General features: G+C 49.1%; 1 protein-coding gene across 1 annotated transcript in view; it reads left to right on the forward strand.

The window, feature by feature from the left end:
• Window positions 1-16,005, forward strand: part of SAFB2 (scaffold attachment factor B2) — a 29,691-nt gene extending 13,686 nt beyond the window's left edge. The window contains exons 10-21 of the mRNA XM_061422522.1: window positions 233-382; window positions 471-583; window positions 4,904-5,034; window positions 6,325-6,416; window positions 9,047-9,183; window positions 10,187-10,477; window positions 11,394-11,534; window positions 12,634-12,676; window positions 13,548-13,678; window positions 15,096-15,208; window positions 15,330-15,396; window positions 15,626-16,005. Of these exons, the coding sequence (XP_061278506.1) occupies window positions 233-382; window positions 471-583; window positions 4,904-5,034; window positions 6,325-6,416; window positions 9,047-9,183; window positions 10,187-10,477; window positions 11,394-11,534; window positions 12,634-12,676; window positions 13,548-13,678; window positions 15,096-15,208; window positions 15,330-15,396; window positions 15,626-15,770 (1,554 nt within the window). The 3' untranslated portion in view covers window positions 15,771-16,005. The remainder of the gene's footprint in view (window positions 1-232; window positions 383-470; window positions 584-4,903; window positions 5,035-6,324; window positions 6,417-9,046; window positions 9,184-10,186; window positions 10,478-11,393; window positions 11,535-12,633; window positions 12,677-13,547; window positions 13,679-15,095; window positions 15,209-15,329; window positions 15,397-15,625) is intronic.
• Window positions 16,006-23,799: the final 7,794 nt, after the last annotated feature.

Here is a 23,799-nt window from a genome sequence, read left to right on the forward strand (position 1 = left end):
CTTTAGCTTTTCTTATATTGTCACTGTGAGAGTTGATTTTGTATCAAAAGCAATTGTATTTTGACAGGTCAGGATTAATTAGAAGTACTTTAATAAATCCTTGCAAGGAACAACAATTTCAGAAAAGTGCAAACAAGTAGAAATAATTCTGATGATCAATTAATTGCAGGTAATTTTTGACACATAGTGTGGTTATTTTTATGAGAAAATTAGAGTACCCTTTCTCATGAAGGTTGTTGGAGCCAAAGTGGTGACCAATGCCCGCAGTCCTGGGGCTCGGTGCTATGGGTTTGTCACCATGTCAACATCTGACGAGGCCACAAAGTGTATCAGCCATCTCCACAGAACTGAGCTTCATGGAAGGATGATCTCTGTTGAGAAGGTAAGGCCGTCCTTGCCACTGGAACTTGCAGGATTCACAGGCCAGAAGACCTGGTCCCTGAGCCATTTCTGTCTATGTTGTGTTTTAGGCCAAAAACGAACCTTCTGGGAAAAAGCTGTCTGACAGAAAAGAGTGCGAAGTGAAGAAGGAAAAATTGTCTAGTGTTGACAGACATCATTCAGTGGAGATCAAAGTTGAAAAGTAAGGTGCTTTTTAAAAACCTTTCTTTTGGGAGGATGCCAAGTGGCAGCCACAGGGTCATCAGCTCCTCATTTAAATCTCAGGTGGTTCTTGCATCTTAATATTCATGTTCAAATCACTGAGCCAGTGATTTGCTGTGATAAAGAATCCGCCTGCCAATGCAGGAGATGAGGGTTTGATCCCTGGGTCAGGAAGATCCTCTGGAGGAGGAAGTAACAAACCACGAAGTAACAAACCACTCCAGTATTCTTGCTTGGAAATTCCCATGGACGCAGGAGGCTGGCAGGCTGCATGCAGTTCATGAGGCTGCAAAGAGTCAGACACGATTGAGCACAGCATAGAGATTTATGTTCAAACAAGTTATTTATCTGTTGAAACAAATAACAGACTGAAAGACCTTTTGGCAAGGCAGATTTGAACTGAGTGGGTCCACTTACACGGGGAGCCTTTTCAGGAGTAAATAACGACAGCACTGTGGAGCCGGAGTTGATTGAAACTGCAAATGTGGAACCATGTGGATAGGAAGGGCTGATTATGAAGTTAAAAGTTGACTTTTGACTATGTGATGGATCAGCACCCCAAACCCCACATTGTTTAAGAGTCAGCTATATTTTTACTTCATTCTTGACATTCTGAGCTGTTGCACGGCCTTGCAAACCTTGAAATCTTTCCTGATCCACACTGATTTTTGTGCAGTTCTTATATTTTATCACAGTAACTGCAGAAGCCCAGCTTTCCAAAGCCAGTGTTACCCAAAGGAGTATAGCCTGATTTCATATTGAGATGAGTAACCAAAAGCTCCTAGTTCACCTAGCATCTGACATAAAGCGAATATTTGTCTTCAAAATTTAAAATATCCCAGGGCACTTGTGAGTTGACCCATCCTGGTGTGCCTTGAACTATAGTTTGGGAACTGCAGGTCTGAGGTACTATTTTTATAAAGGAGGTGATCTGCATCTTTAATCAAGATGAAAACAAGGACAGATCTTTCAAAGCAGGCATTCCCTGTTGATACTTTTTTTTTTTTTTCTTAAAAACTGAAGGCAACAAAAAAACAAATTAATAAATAATAGCAAAAACAGAAATAAAGAAAGCTGTCCTTTTTTCATACACAATCTTCTGGAAATTCTGTAAAGGACTAACAGCATCCTTAAATTATTATTAGCAATATTGGTGGATGGACCTAGAGATTGTCATACTGAGTGAAATAAGTCAAAGAAAAACAAATATCATATGATGTATCTCTTATATGTGGAATCTTAAAAAAAGGTACGAATGAATTTATTTATAAAACAGTAACAGATGCAATGGACATAAACTTGGGCAAACTCTGGGAGATGGTGAGGGACAGGGAAGCCTGGCATGCTTCAGTCCATGGGGTCATGAAGAGTTGGACAGGACTTGGCGACTGAACAACAGCAGAGTTACAGACTTTAAAAAAAAAAAATATATATACACATGAAGCTAACACAACACTGTAAATCATCTATACCCCAATAAAAATTTTTTTAATAAAATAAAATTAACACTATTGGGAATTCTCTGGCGATGCAGTGGTTAGGACTGTCACTCGAGTGTATGTTCCTTGGTTCTTTGTCTCGTCACAACAAAGAATTGGAGCGACGGACATTAAAGCCCTCGGCGCATCACAGCTCTCGGGTCTTGGACAAACCGTGTTACAGCTCTTAGGCAAATCAGTGTTACAGCTCCATTTTATTTAGAAGATAGCAGGAGAATCCAAGATTCGAAGAGAAGAGAGTGGAGGAGTGCGTGGGGAGAGAGAAAGAGAGAGAGAGAGAGCGTGCGCATGCCCGCGGGAGCGAGTCCATCCCTGTTGATACTTTTATCAAAACAGTAGGTTTATGTCTTTTGAGGAGGTAGACTGTTGACGTGCCTGACAGGGTGCCTTTCTCAGAAGGTAGAGTATCTGCCATGAGTTTGTATTGGCAGCACAATTTATGTTCATTTCTAGGTCCACTTACACTCTAAAAGTTGAATCCTTTGCTGAGAATGTTAGTCTTCTGTAATTCTTTTCTTCTCCTTTTTTTTTTTCATGTAAGAAAATTTATGGTTAAGTAAACATGCTTAGGGGCAAAATTATATTCATAAGTTAAACTTAGTTTTTAAAGATGTTCTTGTTGATCTTCATTGGAAATGAAATAGCCAAATTGGAATTCATAAACCCTGGAGAAATGCATGTCAGGTGAGCCTTTTTGTATTAGGGGTGAGATGGTAATTTTATCGGCAACTTCTCCTAAGAGACACATCCCGTCAGTGGTGCTGAAAACCAATTCTGGTAGAACACGGGAAGCCACGGGGGCAAGGAAGGGAGTGCAAGCCCCCTTAGTGAGCCCTTGTCAGGTGGATTCCACAGCCAGTGGAATGATGCTGTGAGCCCTGTGCTCTGCGTGGAAGGAGGCGCAGCTGGGAAAGGAGTGGAATGGGCCTGTGGCAAGCAGGGGCTCTTCCCCCTATATAGGGGCACTTAACTGGGTGACAAACTTAAGTTGTTTGAAACCAAACTGCTCTCACATAGGTGATGTAGGAGCATTTTATAATTTGATTTTAATCTTACTCTTTCTTCAGTGGACACCCTTGTTGACCTCTCATTTTGAAAATTTCTAGGTTTGGTAATCAGCCTAAGGGACATAGAGAAGCTTTTCCTGAAGAGGGGGCTGGTCTTGGATGAGTTTTTATGAAATTGCCATTTCAAAAGTGCACTCAGATGTCAAGTATAACCCCACTACCCAGGGCTGACACTTTTGGTGTATATATGCATCTAGTGTTTTAGAAATTGCTTTTTAGGAAATTCCTTGGTCCAGTGGGTAGGACTCGTGTGTTTTTACTGCCAATGGCCCAAGTTTAGTCCCTGGCCGGGGAACTAAGATCCCACAAGACACACAGCGCAACCAAAAAAAAATAGAAGAAAAGAAATCCCTTAACTTTGTGATACTGAGAAGTCCCTTTGTGTCTAGGAGGTGGCATGTGAGTTTGGAAGAAGTAGGAGGCATCTCCTTTCAAGATGTTTCTTAGGTCTGCTGGGAGGGAGAGGGTTCCCACACCAAGAGTGGAAGAAGCATGTCAAAGGCGCTTCCTGGGGACTTCTCTTGCAGTCACATAGTGACCAGGAAGCAATCTCTAGTCTGTCAGAGGAGAACCAGGTGAATAACAGAGGACTGGGGTGCAGCAGGTGAAAAGACCCACATCTGTGCAGTGTGTCTACACAGCTTGACGGGCAGAGCGTGGGTTGAAAGGTGTGATAGAGCAGCACAAGGACCATCCTGCTGTGTCAGTCTTAAGAAACCTAGAGCATCGCTGGAGGGCGTCATGGTTATAGGGACATGCATGTAAAGCCAGCAGAGGTGGAGCCACGTGATTGACAATAAAGGCATCCGTGGTGGCTGTCTCAGGGTGCAGACTTGAGCTGTATCTATAGTGTTTTGTGTTGTACATTACAAGCATTTACAGTGAATGGTTCCAATTAAAGATGACAGCTTCATGTGTGAAGTTTAGGAGGAGGGAAGGGTGCGCTGCGGGGCACCTGGGAGAGGACTCCTTGGGCCTCCCACACTCTGCCTGGTTGGTGGGAAGAGAGGGCAGGGGGTGCCTGTTAGCAGGTCTCATGGGGCCTGGTTTTCCCAGCCTGGACCCTAGCATGCAGCGGGCACTCAGTAAGCATGGACTGAGACGAACACCAGTAGAGGATATGGGAGACATGTTTGAATGGCAGCCGTGATGTGTTTGACTGCTTAGCGGGAAATTGCCTTCAGCTGAAATAGCACTAATGGTTTTCATGTTTGCTGGCACATCACATGGCATTGTCCCTCCCCCAGAGTGTGGTATGCAGGTGGTCTGGGTGGGAACCACTGCTCCATGCGGCAGGCACCACCCATCCTTGTGCTGAACCTCCATTCGGTTTTACACTCTACTTACTGGGAAAAGTGTTTTTTTCCTACAAAAGATAAAAATAATATTCCACAAAAACAAAAGGAAGCATTTGAAATTAGTCTTTAACAGGCTTTTTAATACAGTTGGAATGTTTCTTGTGTCTGCTTGTGGGTCTGTTGATGTACTGGTGCATTTAGCCTTTGGGAAAAACACCCTGTGAGCCTTCAGTGTCATGCAGCAGGTTTCTAGGTGTAGCAGGGAACTTCAGTGGGAAGGGGCTGTATCTGAAGAGGGTATTATCTTTCCCATGGTTTTCAAATAATTCTATCCCTTTGACTGCCAGTGGGCAGATTTGCTGTGTGTGGAAGTATGACCTGCCCCTGAGGGACTCTCAGGAGCTCAGGTATGGTAACTTTGTTTCTTTATACACAGAACCATCATTAAGAAGGAAGAGAAGATGGAGAAAAAGGAGGAAAAAGAGCCTGAAGACATTAAAAAGGAAGAGAAAGATGAAAACGAGCTGAAATCAGGACCTGAAAATCGGTCCAGAGTCACGAAATCAGGTGATGAGTCTGTTATGTGTTGACAGGACGGGAAGAGATGGCAAGGGCGGCGAGTAGGCGTGTGGAGTGAGGGCCCAGCAGGTGCCCTTTGCTGAGCTGAGCTGTGTACAGGAAGCGCTGAGAGCACCAGAGCCTCGGTGATGAAGTGGCTGAAGGGAGTTTGCAGATCAGAGATCCGGAGCTTTCCTGGTCAGGGTCTGTGTTTGTTGGTGGCTCAGTGACCTGGGTATTTGCTTTCCCTGAGTCTCTGGCAGAATAAAGTGTGGGATTTGCAAGAGCCAGGTGTCCTGGGTTCCTGTGACTGATTCCGTGAGATTCTGCTCTTCTGTCATCAAGTTTTTCCTGCATTTATGTTAACACTAGATATAGTTTTAAAAAAAAAAGAAGAAAAAAACCAGAAAACGGAAACCTCAGAGGATGTACATCCATTGCACCATTGCAGCAGCCACACTTGGGGCACTTCACCTCTGTTGTCATTTTATCAAAGTTGATTGTGCTCTGACCTTTGGGTTTGCATGAGTCCACAGAGCACTTTGTTGAAAAAATAAAACCAACGTGTGCACCCTCCCCTCCCCCCCCCCCACAAATAAACAAAACCCAGCCAGCTGGAGCCTAGGAATTTGGTACAGCACATTACAAGTTACATCTCAAGTGTTTGGGATACTTTGCCAGCAGTTTCAAGACAGGCATGTTTTTTAAGATGTTCCTCAAGTATTGTAAATCCCTAAATCAGTCATTGTTGGGGTGGTTAGAGCCTGCTAATTGTGTCATTGAGGGAAAATCAGTTTGGAAGCCTTCATTGTGGGAGATGAATGAAGGGAGCTCACCCATCTGGCAGGGCGCATGAGCCCGCAGGCAGCGTCTGACTTGGAATATGGGGCCCTGGGTTGTGCAGAGCTTCCCAAGATGTGTGGGCGGAACACACGTCCAAGTGGGTTCACCTTGAAGCTGCTGGGGTTTAGTGTGGGGGTGAAGGAAGCCCGCAGGTGGCAAATGTTTGCACCCATATTGCAGAATGCACTTTGATCCTCATTTATGCCGTAAGAATCGAACAGATCACCCCAGATGAGTAAAGGCCAGTCGGGGGACACTAGCCACCTCACACCTAATGTTGCCATGTCAGCAGCGCTTTTTATCACATCGGAGAGGCGAGTGGGGGCACCAAGGCTCCAGAGCTTAGCAGCAGTCTGTGGAAGGTGTGTCCAGAGCCCCCAGTCAGCCTGGGGCCCACCTGTGGTCGGGGAGGGAGGGTGTCGACATGCGTTCATAGACGGTGTGTTTTTCCTGAAGGAAGCAGAGGAATGGAACGAACTGTTGTGATGGATAAATCCAAAGGGGAGCCTGTCATCAGCGTGAAAACCACAAGCAGGTCAAAGGAGAGAGTGAGTATTGCCCTTGCCCTCTCGAGTCCAGCCGGTTCCAGTGACGGTTTAACAACCACATTGATTTGTGTTAGGAGAACAGCGTTGTTTCACCCTTGAAATGTTAAGGTTCTTTGAAATACTTAGGAGACATGTTGCTATTAATAACTAGACTGTGCACAGACACGGATTAAGTTCTGAAACTTAGTCTGAAACAATCCTTAACTGTGTTTGTAGCCCATAAACGTGTTGACCCTTTGCCAATCCTATTACTCTATACCTAATCTTCAGGAGAGCTGATTCATGAACTGGATAGAATGGGCAAGGCCTAGGGCTTGTCAGGCTGGAAGGCAGGTTCTGCTCATTTTCTGTAGCTGTTTTCCTAGTTTTTTATTAAATTAACCAAAAAGACAAGTTGAGCCCACCTGCCTCTCTTCCACGATCAGAGTGAGCTCCGTTGCCTATGTGTCCTGCACCACAGGACAAGCTTATTGCTTCTTGTTTTACTTTTTCTACTCTGGCAAACTGAACCCTTTGCTTCCCAGCTGAAGGTTCTAACTAAAACATGAGCGAGGAGAGCAGTTCCCTTTTAGTGATATAGAGCTAGCAGTGTTCACCCAAGAGCACTTTATGATGTTGAGGCTTAATTTTGAAATGAGCACTTGGGGTCCATAAAGCGGCAGTTCCCAATGCTGTGTTCCCCTGAGGAGAACCATAAAATACAGAGAAAAATCAAGGAAGGCCAATAATCTCACCAGCCAGATAACTCTGATGTTAAACAAAAATGTAAACTTGATGAGAAATACAACTAGTACAGAAAGAGATGAGGTAAGCAAAGCGGAAGCCTCCACTCTGCATGGGCCCCTCTCAGCGGCCAGTGCACCCGCCACTCACGTATCTACACGCACCACACCATGGGGCCTGGGCTCCTGGGACTTGGTGCTGTGCACATCGGTGCTGTCTTATGGAGCTGTATGTATGGGACAAAAAGGTCGGCTTTAAAGTTCAAGTTTCGAAGTGATTATAGATTGTTGGGAAGTTATCAGAGATAGTACAGAGGTCCCAAGAACCTGCCCGGTGGTTCTGTCCCAGTTAACTGTGTGGAGGTGGGGCAGCACCAGGATACTTTGTCACCAGTGTAGACCTGAGTCCTGCCACTTCAGTCCACACGCATACCTGGTCTCTCAGCACAAAGATGTCCTCCTGGACACCCCTGTAACGTTGCCCCACTCCACCAGTCCATCCCCAATGCTGGAAGCCTGTAAGCGGTTTTTTGTCACCAGCATGGTGTCCTGAGAATGTGTGTGAATGAAATCATACAACCATGACCTTGAGATTGGTCTTTGCCCTCAGCATAGTATCCCTGAAATCCATCCAGGTGTGTGTGCAGGGGTGTCCTTTTCCGCATAAAGCTTTATTACTGAGCTGTGGATGTACCGTGGTCATTTTGACCAAGTCCTCTGCTGGCGGACACTGGCTGTCTCCACGTCCCCTCTGGATGCAGCATTTGTGGGTATACTATTTGTCAGGGCAGGTCCAGAGCTGCAGACACATTGTTTGTTGTGGTAGATGCTCATTGAGTGCCCTTCAGAAAGGTTATGGAGGACACTGGCATTTGCCAGGCCACTAAGAAGTGACTAGGGCAGGCTGTGGACCCGGGAACCCAATGTGAGACACAGACCTCTCCCCCCGCCACTGCCATGCCACCCTCCCCAGCAGATGACGTCTGTACCTCAGGATGCAGGCCGTCTGTCCTTCCCTTCTCCAGCCTGCAGTGTGTGCTCAGACTCCCAGTTCTGCCCTCCTTGCAGATCATTGCTGTGTTTGGGGTTGTGAACCTGTCCTTGTAATGAGCGTGGACAGGTCTCTGTCCCCTCCTTTTTTTTCCCTCTTCAGTAAAATGTTTGGTTATGACCTTTGACTTTCTTTTGGATTGCTTTGTTTTTCATTGATATTTTGCCCCTCTGTGAGCCAGTTAAGACTGCTGAGGACCTTTTTAAAAAATGTGTCCCAGGCTCCTTCCCTGGGAATTGTGAGGCAGTGGGTCCACAGGAGGCCCTGGGTTCTGAGTTACACGAAACCCTCCAGGAGAGGCTGGCTTGTGGCCAGTGTGGGAGCCCAAGCCTTGGAGAGCCTCAGAATGGAAGTCATTTGTCAGTGTTTCCTGCCTTCTCCCAGAAATGGAAGAGCACAGAAGTGCCCACAGTACTCTGCTTTACTGTGCTGGTTTACACTTGTGGGCCTTTGGCTTGCTCTGTATGGAGGCCTCCTGCCTGAGCCCTGAACCAGCAGTCGAAGGGTGACCCCACCGAGCAGAGTGATTGCTGCCCTGGCTTGTGCGCCTGCCCTATGCCTCTGGGGAGCCTGGTTTTGTTGTAGATAATGCAGAGAGCTTCGCTCTGCGATTCCAGAGAAACTGCTTGCTGAGGTTTTACCCTACTCCTTCTCTTTCATTAATGCCCTTTGCAAGATTTGAAAGCAAGGCTGTAGCACCCAAACTCAGGCGGTGTGAGGCAACCCGTGCTGGGGCCTCCCTGTAAACCCCAGGGGACCCAAGGTTCTTAGTCTAGTCCAGACATGCTAATTTCACTTGCCTCGTATATTTGTCATCATCAGTTCCCTGACATTCATAAGCCAGTTTTGGTCAACAGAGCTCAAAGAGTCAGGATCGCAAGTCGGAAAGCAAAGAGAAGAGAGACATCCTGTCGTTTGATAAAATCAAAGAACAGAGGGAGCGAGAGCGCCAGAGGCAGCGGGAGCGGGAGATCCGAGAGACAGAGAGGCGGCGGTGAGTGGGGTCTCTTCTCGGGGGGATGCCCTTCCTCCCAAGCCAGCCGCCTGGGCTTGCTGGCCTCCTGCTGTCCGTGCTGCACCTGCCCATCCCATGACGTAGTCGTCCCAGCATAGTCATTCAAGGCTGTTTCTGCTCAGCAGCATCTCCTCTGGCTGAAGTTGTGCCCTGGCCCAGGTAGCACGCATACCCAGGCCACCTGTGGCTTTGACAGAGGAGGGTCTCTGGGGTCGAAGATCACCAGCTTCTCCAGTTTGCTTTTCTAAAATAGTGTGACTTTAGCTTCTGCATGTGGGCTTTAGAAAGTCAGAGTTTCTTGACCCATTTGAAGATGTTTCACTTCCAGCTGGCTTGCCCTTGGTGTAGAGCCTTCCCTGGCACCCTGGGAGCGAGTGAGGAGAGCAGGGGGGCATACCCAGCTCCCTCACCAGCTCCTATGTGTGGTGGCCAAGGGGCAAGACCTGTGATTCCTTCACTGGTGCCTGGCTTTCTCCTGTCCCCACACCGTCTTAGGTCCCTTTCAAAATGCCATATGTTAAACATACACCCTCGGAGAGGGAAGGGGTGACAAAAAGGAGCATGAGTTGCGTCTCAGGGAGAGTGGCTGTCATCCGTGTCTCCAGGGTTTTATCTGCTCAGGAACTTCAGGGTAGTGGTTATCCTTTGCTTTTTTTTACTTTTCTGCCCTTGTTTACCTGTGGTTTCATTCTGGTGCTCTTTGAGCAGGTCCTACTGGTCTGGACCTGAGGCTCTGTGTCCACTCGCCATCATCCCTCCCTCCCAGCTCACCCTGGTTTTGCTAGTTGGAGAAGGGGAAAGGATGGAGTTTGGGGTTTCTGGACGATCAGAGCCGTTCAAGGGGCAGGTTGGAGCCTGTGAGGGGGCAGCCAGGTCACATCCAGGAGCTTGATGTGTCCAGGCTCCCTCCGAGGACCTCAGTGCCACCATGGACTGGGCGCCACCATGTGGGAAAGTCAGGGTGGCCTTCCTGTGTCTGCAGAGAGCGTGAGCAGCGGGAGCGGGAGCAGCGCCTGGAGGCCTTCCACGAGGGCAAGGAGAAGGCGCGGCTGGAGCGGGAACGCGAGCAGCTTGACCGCCAGTGGCAGCGCCTGGAGCGGGAGCGCCTGGAGCGCGAACGGCTGGAGCGGGAGCGGGAGCGCGTGGAGCGGGAGCGCCGGCGTGAGCAGGAACGTATCCAGCGGGAGCGTGAGGAGCTGCGGCACCAGCAGGAGCAGCTACGCTATGAGCAGGAGCGGCGGTCGGTGGTCAGGAGGCCCTACGACATTGGGCGGTAAGGCCGCAGTCAGAGTGGGGAGTGGCTGCGGCCACCTTGGTGTGGGGAGTCGGGAATGCTGAAGATGGACACCTGGGCAGAGCTCGTAGCTGCCGCCTCCGCAGCTAGTAGAGTATCTCCAGAGCTGCCACTTGGTGGAGGCTTGGTGATGCTCTTGCCTTGGCAGTCCTTTCGTTGGCACTGTGGTTCCTGGGGGAGCTTGACACTGTCTAGTGGGGAGGAGACAGGCAGGCAGCATGTGTTAGGCTGTGTTCCCTGCCATCTCCTTCGGGCTCACATGTCCTCCTGGAGTGGGAGGCACAGAGTCGGTGCTGTGGAAAAGTAGGTTGCCTTCCTCTAAGAAAGGAGGTTTCTCTCTCTCCGCCTTCTCTGAGCTGCTTAACTGACGGTCGCCCATCACCCCACCACCTTTGAGCCTAATTTTTTAGTAAAAATCAGGAAGAAGATAATTGGAGACCATCCCAAATTGTGTGTAGTTCGCTGTCACCCGATCTAATTCCCTTTGCTTCTGAAAAGCGCGGAGGGAAGTTCGGGTTACCATAGACAACGAGTTGGAAATGTGGTAACTCAGAATGTTGTTTCTGGAGAATCAAATATTTCATTTCACTTGCATTTGAGCTCTTGTGGGAGCTCAATACCTTGGGATCAAGGTATTAACATCCTTGTGATACAATTAGTTCACAGTGGTTCTTCTTTCAGGACTGTCAAATGAGAATGCCAGGGTGCCTTTTGGTAGTTTGGGGTTTTTAATATATCAAGTCAAAACGATAATGACTGAATGTTTAGAGATTAGCCCTGCAGGACATTTTAAATGATACTGTGTCTGGAGAGAGCATTCCACCTCCACCCTCTTTTTTTTTTCTGCTCATTCTCTCATAAGTGAAATTTGCATCTTTTTAAAAATGAAAAACAGGCGAGATGACGCCTATTGGCCAGAAGGAAAGCGCATGGCCATGGAGGACAGGTACCGCCCGGACTTCCCTCGGCCTGATCACCGTTTCCACCACTTCGACTACCGTGACCGGGGCCGGTACCAGGAGCATGTAGCTGACAGGTCAGTGCCCCACCCCTCTCCAGCAGGGGTGGGTCTCCATCTCTTCTCATACTGGAGGTTCCTAGTGACCGCCACACGTGGGATTTAGAGACAGACCTTGATCGGGATGTGGGAATCAGTGGTCCCTTAGGGCATTTTCGCTTTGACTCTGGGGAAGGCCTCATGGTGTATGTTTCGTGCACTGTCCTCTTACAATGGGCGGGTCCCAGGCTCTGGGTTGCAAAGCTCCCTGGGGTCTCCGTGGCCACTCTTCCTTCTTGTCCCTCCCCCAGCAGGAGTTGCACTGGAGCACAGGTCTTTGAGGAGGGGAGGGCATGGCCCAGCCTCCTTGTTCTTAAGGATGAGGAAGTGGTTTAGAGAAAGGCCATGACCCACTGGAGCCATCTGCAGGGGTCACTGACCTACATGGGGCCCGAGCCAGCGGGCACCAAGGGGGCTGACTGCAGGGTGTGGCAGTGGCCCTCTCAGGCCTGCTTTGTGTTTTAAGGGTCTGGGGGTGTAATTTTTTTTGCCAGTGCCTCTTTAATGAAGACTATCTCATTTATTAGAAAGGCAGCCCTTGGTTTTCCAGTTTAAGCATTCTTTCTTTAAGTTTCTCATTGCGCTTGCCCAGGCTGCATATCCTTGAGCCATTTCACTGCTCATTAGCTCCTCCATGAGCGAAGGGAGATGGGGGTGAAGACAGACTGAGACACCACTCATTTATTTAATCATGGCCGGACTTGGTTTCCGATGTGTTAGTCACATGGGTCAGATCATACCAGAGGTTAAGACCACCAAGGCTTTCTTATTATCCAGTTTGTCACCAGGCCACAGATTAATTTGGCATTGGCTTCGTGGGTTGGATCTCTACTTTTGAGACCCCTGTGAGGGACTTTAGTTCAGTAAAACCTTCCTCCCCACTTTCTTAGGCTCCGACTTCACTCCTACCCCCAGGGAGCTGCCAGCCAGCTCTTTTTTCAGGCCTGTCAGTCAATTAACTGTTCTCATGTGGTGAAAGAGGATAAGTACCCCAGTTGTTGGACTCTTCCGTGTGGTCTGCAGCAGTATCAGAGAGAGCCGTCAGCTGCCACTGGAATGAGATACTTCTGTTTTGCAGGAGGGAAGGTTCAAGATCAGTGATGGGAGAGCGAGATGGGCAGGTGAGTAAAAGCCAGACCTCAGGCTGGGAGCATGGCTGCTTCTGTGCAGTGGGCAGACATGGACATTAAATACATAGGGCTTGTTCATCTTATTCAATGGGAAGTGAATAAAGAGGATTGATTGTCTGCTTATGTAGAATGCCTTCCAGTCTAGACACATGGGATGTCCCAAACAGGGGCTTAGCAGCCTGCCGGGGTCATTAAGCCTGTGTTTTAGGGCATCCCTGTCAGGTACTGGGGTGGGTGCCTCTGTCTGAGGGCCTGCAGGTACCCTAGGGTGTCAGCTCAGAGGAGAGCTGATGCCACCCCCATGAGAAAGGTGGTGGCAGTGTCAGAGTCGTGGCTGTTTAAATGGGGTCAGGGGGCAGAGGGGGTGGTGAAAGAATACATAGCGTCTCTTGCTCCCAAGATCTCTTGCTTCCAGAGCACTGACTTGGTTGGCCAGGGGCATTGAACCACTCCCAGCAGCATTGCTGGCTTCCAGGCCTCCACAGTACTGAGCTAGGGGTCTGAGGGCGCTGGCCTGCCCTAGTGGTGTAGGGGGAGCTTCCTGTCACCAGCAAGGTGCAGGTGTTTGTCGTCTTCAGGGAAGACAGGTCTGAGTGATGCCTTGGTGGACCCAGAGCCTGGGACTCTCCGTGCTCACAGGGTCAGGGGCCCTCTGCTGGTCCTTCATGTGCATCAGTGATAGAGCGTTAGGGGTCCTCAGGGTTCTCAAGTGAGGAAGGGATCAAGAAGTGTCAGAAAGGGCCTGGGCATGTCCTCTTGGGTGGCAGGGTCTGCAGGTTGACCAGACCCAGAGGGTGGGCCTGCCACAGGCCTATCCAGGAACCGTGAGGCTGGAGTCGCCCTGTCCCTCTTGGCCTTCCAGCACTACTCAGACGAGCGCCACAGCCATGGAGGACCACCAGAGCGCCACGCCCGCGACTCCCGAGACGGCTGGGGCGGCTACGGCTCCGACAAGAGGATGAGCGAGGGCCGGGGGCCGCCACCTCCACCCAGGTTAGTGGGCAGGCCATGCCAAGCCTCCCTGGGGGCATCACTGCCCTCACTTGGTCCCAGCTTGGCTTCTGTGCAAGGGATCCAGGTGTATGTGCCCGCCAGGTCACCCGGAACAGTGTCAGCCCTAGGTGTGAAGGTCCCTATGGCAGGCCCTGGCTGCTGAAGCAGGTAGCCCTGAGGCCGTCTAAGGCTTGTCCCCTGTCAACAGTAGAGAAGCTTCACTCGGCCCTGTGCTCCAGAGTTGTCTGGGTGTCTTGTCAGGCTGGTGTCACAATCACCAGAAGTCTCTGCCACATCTCTAGGGGTGTTCCGGATGTTGATCAGAGACTAGGGTGCCAGTTGGATAGATAGTGACCTGCTTAACACCGAGTTCTCTTAGGCTGTTCAGCCACAGTCTTCAGTGTAAAGGGGTGAGTTCGTGCTCTGGCAGCAGGCTGTGTGGAGCCGCGTCACCGTGGGACTGGGCGGCCATCACACAGCCTGGGGCCAGGTGGCTGCACCTGCACATGGGGACTGGGTTTGGATCGTCAGCTCCCAGGGTTTCTGTCTGAAACAGCTGTTTGAAGGTGCACTGTGCAGTTCGTTGTCGACAGCGCAGTTGGATGGCTTTCAGTTGATCCATGGAGCCATGCGTCCATCCCTACGACCCATTTCAGAGCATTTACATCACCCCCCAAAGAAGCCCCCATCAGCAGACCCTCCCCATCTCCCTGGCAACCACTAACCCACTTTCTCTCTCTCTGGATTGGTCTGTTCTAGATGTTTCCCATCAGTAGAATCACACACTGTCTGTCTGTGTCTGCTTCTCTCAGTGAGCATCATGTCCTCAAGGTGCATCCGTGTTGGAGAGAATGTCAGGGCTTTTCTCCTTTTCCAGGCTGATGAATCTCACAGTTTATGGAGGGACCACATTTTTTGTATCTGTTCATGAGTTAGTTGATGGACACTTAGGTGGTCTCCACTTTGGGGTGGTTGGTGTACAAGTTTTTGTGTAAATTCAGGTTTACCGGTCTCATACACCTTGGAGTGGAATCGCTGGGTCACATGGCCGTTCTACATTTAACGTTTCAAGGGACCACTGTGCTATTTTCCAATGGGGCTGTACTGTTTCACATTGCCAGCAGCCCGGTGTGAGGATCCCTGTGTCTGCACGTCCTCACCTGCACTTGACACCGTCGTCTGTCTTTTTGATAGTAGCCATCCTGACGGGTGAGGTGGTTGTGACATTAGCTGTGCTGAAGACCTACTCATGTGCTTACTGGCCACATGTGTTTCTCTGGGGAAGTGTCGCTTCCTGTTCTTTGCCCACTTCTCTCAGAAACTCTTGACAGGAGGGCACAATCGCCCAGCCACAGCCACAACCTCTCCCTGGAAGCATAGTGGGACCTTTGTGTGTCTGCCTTTTGTTTTGGCAAAGAGGTGGCCGTGACTGGTCGGAGCACAGCCAGAGGCTGGAGGAACATCAGGAGCACACCTGGCCGGGCACAGTGGACACGGACACAGCGGGCCGGGAGCACTCTCGGTGGCAAGGTATTGGCTGACCCCTGCCTGCAGGTCTGGTAGGGCTTCTGGGCAGGGGCGGCCAGGGTTCCGCCAGCTTTCCTAGGGCTTCTGAGAAGGGAGTGTTAGCAGACTCTTCCTTCTCTTCCAGGTGGTGAGAGGGGCCTGTCTGGACCCTCGGGCCCCGGGCACATGGCAGATCGGGGCGGAATATCGGGGTAAGTTTTATCTGCCCATAAAGCTGATTTCTTCTCGCTCCTCAGTTCCTCTCACTTTCTGCATCCTTGATCAGCTTTCTGGTTGAGTGTTTTGAAAACACTCCCATAGCAGCCCTCCCCAGAAGGCAACCTGTGGTTGTGAATTTTCTCCTCTGGAAAAAGCCAGGGGGCTCTGAGCCTGCTGTTGCGAGGTGACACGGTGAGAACACACGCGTGCCTTTGTTCCTAGGCGAGGCGGCTTTGCACACGGCGGGCACACCCAAGGTGATGTGGTGCCTGCCGGAGGCCTCGACAGCGACGGACTGGCTGGCCAGGACCGGGGCGACAGAGACCCCCACCCTCACCAGTACCCCCACTTCACCCGCAGCTACTAGACCCCACCCGTCCACGCGTCCTGGTAGGCGGACAGACGTACTGTTGAACTCTTAGCGGAGTTACCTTGAACTTGTGGAATCTTTTAAGAAGCAAAAGCAAATCCTGCCACCGTGTTGTAGCTCAATCCAATGTGAATTCACTTTTTTTTTTAATAAATGTGTTCTGCCATTTTTAAGACAAGGTTTCTGTTAATGAGGCATTCCATTTTCCATTAATAAAAGTTTATGGTTCTCACCCGTGTATATGTATCGGTGATTACAGAGCAGAGAACAGGGTCAGCCCTCAGCGGCATCACTGTTCGGAAAGCAGAGGCCGGCTCACATTCCTGAATTCTCACAGCTCCTGTCCCCATCTTACAGAGAAGGAAATGGGTGCAGGGGTCACACTGCTCACGAGAGTCCTAGAGCCCTTAGGTGGCAGAGCTGGGAAGGAATTAGGAATTCTTCACCAATGGGGAGGGAGTGTTCATCCGGGGCCCCTGGGACCAGTCACTTTACCTGACAGTTCTGTGCGATTTGTGGGTCTGGCTGAGCGGCGGGGTTGGGCAACCCTTGCTTGGCACGAGCTCAGTGGTACTGGATCCACCCGTTTTCCTGGAAATGCAGGTTCATAGGTGAAATCTCATTTGTAATTATAAATAGCAGTGATCTTAATTAAGGGCTTCCCTGGCAACGCAGTGATAAAGAATCTGCCTGGAATTCAGGAGACACAGGTTCGATCCCTGGGTTGGGAAGATCCCCTGGCGAAGGAGATGGCAACCCACTACAGTATTCTTGCGTGGGAAATCCCATGGACAGAGGAGTCTGGCGGGCTACAGTCCATGGGGTCTCAAAGAATTGGACATGACATAGCACACTCACAGCAGCAACCTTCATTGAAAACCCCTGACGCCAAAGGGGTTGTTCACGAGCTTCTCCCAGCTCCATCTAGGCCCCTGCGGTGTGACACCACAGTGAGGCGTGTCTCTGGAAGGATCGCTGGCCCTGCCCTTCTCAGGGATGAGATGACCTGGTGGCCATAAGGCTGACCCTGGGGGGCCTGTGCAGGGCTTGGGGGCAAGAGGGAGAGCTGCCTCCCTGAGTCCCAGCCCTGGACCTGTGTGGTCTGGACTGGCGAGTGATGAGTTAACCTGTGTGGACCCTGCTGGGAACATGATTCCCTCCTTCCCCTCCCCTTTCTCTAACTAGGACAGCCACCCACTGGCCCCAGAACAATTGCCAATTCTCCTGGAGTCCCCTGTGTTCCTGCTGGGTTGGTGAAGCAAGGGTTTAAAAGAGCAATCTGAAAACCCGACCCAGCTTGCCTTGAAGCCTGCATCTGGTGGTCCCTGTCTGTCTGAATTGACCAAATAAACACCTCCCTCACCACGGGGGCTTTTAGAGTCGTTTTCCAATGACAAGTTGACAGGATGCCATCTCCATGCACTGGGGCCCAGTGTGGCATATTACCTCCTGCACGGACAGCCTCATTGCACCCCACAAACTAGTCTGGAAACCAGGGTCCAGGGGGTTCAGAGTTGGCTGGGAGAAGCCAGATTGGGATTGGGACCTGGAGGTGTCACCTGTTCACAGATCTTGTTACAAGGTAGGAGCAAGTCCTAAAGTTCAGAACTGGTGCTCCCGAGGGGGCCCCAGGAAGTGTGGAGAGTGTGGGCCTGTATCACCCCACAGCCTGTGAGGAAAGACAGGCCCCTTCCTCATTACCCAGGCCTAACACCAGGCTCCATGGTACTTGGATACCCTACAGGATAGGTGATGTAATCATTTATTCTCTTCCAGTTGTAGAGGTCAGGAGTCCAAAGTCAAGGTGTCAGCGCAGCTGGTTTCTTCTAAGGCTGTTGAGGGGGTTCTGTTACAGGCCCTTTCCCAGACTCCAGTCCAGTGAAAGTGAAAGCTTTAGTCACTCAGTCACGTCTGAGTCTTGGCAATACAGTGTCCCCATCGACTGTAGCCCACCAGCCTCCTCTGTCCTTGGAATTCTCCAGGCAGTACTGGAATGTGTAACCATTCCCTTCTCTAGGGGATCTTCCTGACCGAAGGATCAAACCTGTGTCTCATGTTTTCTGAATTGGCAGACAGGTTCTTTACCGTTAGTGCCAGCTGGGAAGCCCCCTGACTCTGGTGGTCATCAGACTTTGACGGTTGCTGGCAATCTTTGGCATCTTTTTTTTTAAGTCTTTATTGAATTGATTACTGTTTTGTGTGTTTTTTTTGTAAAAGGTCTTAGTTTATTCTCTCAAGAAACATCTGCACAGTCACCACAGATACAGCCACTGCAGAATCTTTACTCCTTTTTTTTGCCAGCACCAACATCAGCCTTTGTAGTCCCCCTGACTTTCTTCATTCTGTTCTTGAGTTCCTTTGGCTGTTTTCTTGAGGTCTTTTTCTTCTCATTTAGGCCATATTTTGTCAGCCTGTGTTTGGGCTCACTCTTCGCGTAATCCAAGGAATCATAAATCATTCCAAAGCCAGTTGTCTTGCCACCACCAAAATGGATTCGCAATCCAAATACAAAGATGACATCTGGTGTGGTCTGGCACATTTTGGCCAGTTTTCCCCAAATTTCTGTTTCAAGTACTGTTGCCTTTCCAGGGTGAAGAACGTCTATGACCATTTGTTTCTGCCGAAGTAATTGGTTGGTCATGAACTTCCTGGTCCAGGTAAGTTACTATGTCATTCACAATGGCAGCTGATCTTCAAGCAGCCAGGGAGGAAAAAAAAAAACAATACTTTTTTTTATGTTTTATTTTTTTGTCCAAAGAGGCATGTGGGATCTTAGCTCCCCAACCAGGGATGGAACCCACACCCTCTGCATTGGGAGGCAAAGTCTTAACCACTGGACCACCAGGGAAGTCTGTAATCTTTGGCATCTCTTGACTTGTAAATGTCTCTCTGCCTCTTTCACGCCGCCTTCTCCCTGTGTGTGTGTGTGTGTGTGTGTGTGTGTGTGTGTGTTGTATGCGTGCTTATGTGTCCAAATTCCCCTTTTTATAAGGTCACAGTCATGTTGGATTAGCACCCACCCAAATGACCTCATTTTAACTTGATTACCTCTGTGGACATGAATTTGAGCAAACTCCAGGAGATAGTGAAGGACAGGAAAGTCTGGCATGCTGCAGTGCGTGGGGTCAGACACTACTGAGCAACTGAACAACAGCAACCTCTGTGCAGGTCTTGTCTTCAAGTACAGTCACTTCCTGAGGTCCTAGGGGCCAGGACATCAACATGTGAATTTGGCAGGGAAAAGAGGTCACAGTTTTCAAAGATACACAGATTTTTCAGAAGCGCAACTTCTGGGAAAATTGAGGAAAATGGCTTGTCATTTAGTCCAGAACCTTACAAAGAGTTGTTCACCGTTTCTGTGAACAGACCTGCAGGGTCTAAACACCCCCCCTGCTGCTTCGGCCTCAGATGAGCTGTCTCAATAGGCCCACGTGTCTGAGCACCTCATCCTGTGCTCAGTGTAACCAGGACTGGTGCCCAGCATTCACAGGCTGAATTAGTATTTATCAGACATTATTTTCTTTTTATTTCTTCTGATAGAGCATCATATGGTTGGGCTGCTGTTTTGTTGTTGTTTTTTTAACTGTATGTGGTTAAGTCATGATGGGCTTCCCAGGGGGCACTAGTGGTAAAGAACCTGCCTGCCAATGCAGGGGACAGACGCAAGACACACGGGTTCGATTCCTTGGTCAGGAAGAGCCCCTGGAGAAGGAAATGGCAACCCATGGTATTCTTGCCTGGAAAATCCCTTGGACAGAGGAGCCTGGCAGGCTACAGTCCATGGGGTTGCAAAGAGTCAGACACCACTGAAGCGATGGAGCACACAAGTCATATTAGCTCTGATTTTTATTTCTGAAGACAAAAGGGAGGTGGAAGAAAAGACTTGTTATAAAAAGAACCTGCAGGGACTTCCCTGGCAGTCCAGTGGTTAAGATCCCATGCTTCAAATGGAGGGGCTGCACATTCTAACCCTGGGTGGGGAACTAAGATCCAGCATGATATGCAGTGTGGCAAAAAAAAAAATAGAACCTGGGACACTTAGGCTGTGTCCACCTTTTGGCTGCTGTCAGTCGTGCTGCTGTGAAGATGAGTGTGCCTGGATGTCTCTGCACACCTGTTTTCTACTCTCCTGAATGTATACCTGGGAGTGAAATTCCTGGCTCCTATGGTAATTTTAGACATTTAACTTTTGAGGAACTGCCAGGTTGTTTTCCATCGCGGCTGCCTCATCTTAACATTCCCACCAGCCCTGCACGGGAGTTCCGAGTGTGTCTCCCATCTTCACCACTTGTTTTCTGAGTGCGTTTCTTGTTTTAAATAATAGCCATTCTGTTGGGTGTGTTAGGCCTTCCTTGGTGGCTTAGTGGTAAAGTATCTTTATCTTTAGTGGTAAAGTATCTGCCTGCCAATGCAGGAGCCACAGAAGATGGGAATTCGATCCCTGGGTGGGGAAGATCCCCTGGAGAAGGAAATGGGAACCCACTCCAGTATTCTTGCCTGGAGAATTCCGTGGACAGAGGAGCCTGGCAGGCTACAGTCCAGTGGGTAGCAAAGAGTTGGACACAACTGAAGTGACTGACCCCCACCACCAATGAGTGTGTTAGTAGTGTGGATAAGCAAATGGTGGTCCAGCCATACAGTGGAATGTTGTTGTTGCTTGTTGTTTAGTCGCTCAGTTATATTCTTTTCCATTGTGGTTTATCACAGGATATTGAGTGTAGTTCCCTGTGCTATAGAGTAGGACCTTGTAGTTTATCCATCTTATATATATATATATATGCTAATTTGCTAATGCCAGATTCCCAGTCCTTCCCTCCCTCATCCCCCTCCCCCTTGGCAACCATAAGTCTGCTCTCTACTTCTGTGAATCTATTTCTGTTATATAGATACATTCATGTCATATTTTAGATTCCATATATAAGTGATATGATATTTTCATTTTTTGTCTGACTTAGTATAATAATTTCTTCTTCTGCTGCTGCTAAGTCGCTTCAGTCGTGTCCGACTCTGTGCAACCCCATAGATGGCAGCCCTCCAGGGTCCCCAGTTCCTGGGATTCTCCAGGCAAGAACACCGGAGTGGGTTGCCATTTCCTTCTCCAATGCATGAAAGTGAAAAATGAAAGTGAAGTTGCTCAGTCGTGTCCGACTCTTAGCGACTTAATGGACTGCAGCCCACCAGACTCCTCCGCCCATGGGATTTTCCAAGCAAGAGTACTGGAGTGGGGTGCCATTGCCTTCTCCATAATAATCAACCTATATTGCTGCAAATGGCATTATTTCATTCTTTCATTGGCATTATTCATTCTTTTTACGGCTGAGTAATATTCCATTGTATATATGTACCACATCTTTATCCATTCCTCTGTCGATGGACTTTTAGATTGATTCTGTGTCATAGATACTGTAAATAGTGTTGCTATGAACACAGGTACATGTATAGGATGGCAAGAGTTTTTAATTAAACTGTCTATTTTTTATTGGGGTATGGCTGAGTAACTGTTTTTGATAGTTTCAGGTGAACAGCAAAAGGACGCAGCCATATGTATTTAATGGTAACCATGCATGCGTGCTAAGTCACTTCAATTGTGTCTGACTCTGCGATTCTATGGACCGTTGCCCACCAGGCTCCTCTGTCCATGGGATTTTCCAGGCAAGAATACTGGAGTGGGTTGCCATGCCCTCCTCCATTCTCCCCCAAACTCTCCTCATATTCAGGCTGCCATATAACATTGAGCAGAGTTCCCTGTGCTATACAGTAGGTCTTTGTTGGTTATCCACTTTAAATATAACACTGTGCACCTGTCCATACGAAGGCAAATTTTTGTGTTACATATATTTTGCCACGATTTTTTAAAAATGTTTTAAAGGTCAGGGTAGGGGCGGTTGGGTGTCATAGGAATGAGAACCACGGCAGTAGGCTTGGGAGACAGACTTGGAATCCAACCTACCTGTCTGCCCATAGGAGTTACTAGTTCCTCTCTGTTTTGGCTTTGTTAACTGAGAATAGGACAGTATTTGTCATAGAGGGTCTTTGCCAAGATTAAATTAGTTAATAGATGTAAAAAGCTCCTAGAAAATGTTAAGTGTTCAATAAATGTTAACAGGCACTGGGAGGCCTACAGGAATAGGGCCTAAGGTACTCATGTTCTCCGGGAGACCCATAAAATGTTTTCTGAGGCCCAGAGAGAAAGAGGGCAGAAATGATCAGCTCTGAAAATGCAAAGAGAAAACTGAAAAATCAGAATGAATACCTTATCACATGTCTCCACATTTACAAAAATGTGTCAACTCCATCAACCGCTAAATTCTGTATTCATAAAGATTTCATTACATTTCAAAACAGCTCCTAGGTTAAATTTTCTCACTTTGCAGGAATTCCCCAGCCTGCACAATGATTGCCAGTCTCAAATTGCACGCATTCCTCTTCGTTAAATATTTTCACATGCAGTGCTCTAAAAAGGACTTTTGAGTTTTTAAAAACACAGGCATAGAGTTGTCGGTTCCTGGGGATATGGTGCTTTTTCACTGGTTTGCAGATCAAGGGGCGGGGTCTCCACTGAGACCTCCCAGTGCTGCCCCTCCCCAACCCTCCAGAGGTTAGCCCATCCCTCCCTCGTTGGTCACAAGATCACAGGATGGTGAGGCCAGTGGGTTCACATCTCAGACTCTCCTTCTTTTGTCAACTGTGTGTCCTTGGAAAAGTGACTTACCCTCTCTGGAGCTCTCAGAGTTGTCATTTCTCAAATGGGCATGATGCCTCCACCCCAGGTCGCTGGGCAGATTCTGCTGGGTGACTATGTCAGGTCCAACCTTATGAGCCAGAGGCCTCATTGGCTCAGCAAGATGCCAGTTTCTCAGCATCTCCTCTCCCCAGAGTAGCGCTGATTTTTTTTTTTTAAGGGGGGCAGGGGGGGGCCGGTGCTTGGCATGCAGTTTGTGGGAATCTTAGTTCCCTGATCAGGGATCAAACCTGGGGCCTCAGCAATGAGTGTGCTGAGTTCTAAACACTCATTACCAGGGAATTCCCAGTATTGCACTGATTTTATGATTTGAGAGTTTCACACAATACCTGCAAGAGAATTAGGTGTGTGTTTCCTCTGGCTGTCATAACAAATTGACATAAACCTCTCACCTCAAAGTCTGGAGGCCTGAAGTCCTCCAATTCAAGGTGCCTGCAGAGCTGTTTCTTTCCAAGGCACTAGGAGAGCGATCTGATTCCCTGCCTTTTCCAGCTTCTCCAAGCCACCCACACTCCTTGCATCCTGGCCCCTTCCTCCAGCTTCAGAGCCAGGAATGCAGCATATTTTTCATCCTTTTTCCACAGTCACATCTCCCTCTGACTATTAGGGGACAATTTCTGAAATCATGAGCCTTGGCCAGGCCTGCTTGCCTGAATTGCCTCGCAACAGTAGGTCCTGAAAAGCAAAGTGGTGCTGCCTCTGAAAACTAACCAGAAGAATTTGAGAGGGGCCAAAAGGAGGGAGGAGATACCAGCCCATAATATGTCCTACCAACCTCCCAGAATCCTTCATGCTTGAATCCATCTTGAACAAGAGATGCACACACCACCTGGAAGAACCAGGGGTGTGTGTATGTGTGTGCATGTGTGTGTGCTCAGTCACTCAGTTGTGTCCAACTCTTTGTGACCCCCTGGACTGTAGCCTGCCAGGCCCCTCTGTCAAGAGAATTTTCCAGGCAAGAATACTGGTGTGAGATGCCAATTCGTCCTCCAGGGGATCTTCCCAATTCAGGGATCGAACCCAAGTCTCTTTCATCTCCTGAATTGGCAGGTGGATTCTTTACCACCGAGCTACCAGAGAAGCCCTAAGCCTGGTGACTCAGACTAAATGTGGGCCAAACAAGATGACTGGCCAGAGGCAACTCAGAAACCAACCTCATTACCATAAACCCTGAGCCTTCGAGCCACGTAGCAGAGCAGTTCTCCTGGGTTCCTTTATTTGCTATTTTCTACCCCTACCCGGGCGCCCCCTTCCCAACAAAGTCTCTTGCTTTGTCAGCCCGTG

The sequence above is a fragment of the Bos javanicus genome, chromosome 7 (genome assembly GCF_032452875.1).
Source record: "Bos javanicus breed banteng chromosome 7, ARS-OSU_banteng_1.0, whole genome shotgun sequence".
NCBI classification, from domain to species: Eukaryota; Metazoa; Chordata; class Mammalia; order Artiodactyla; family Bovidae; genus Bos; species Bos javanicus.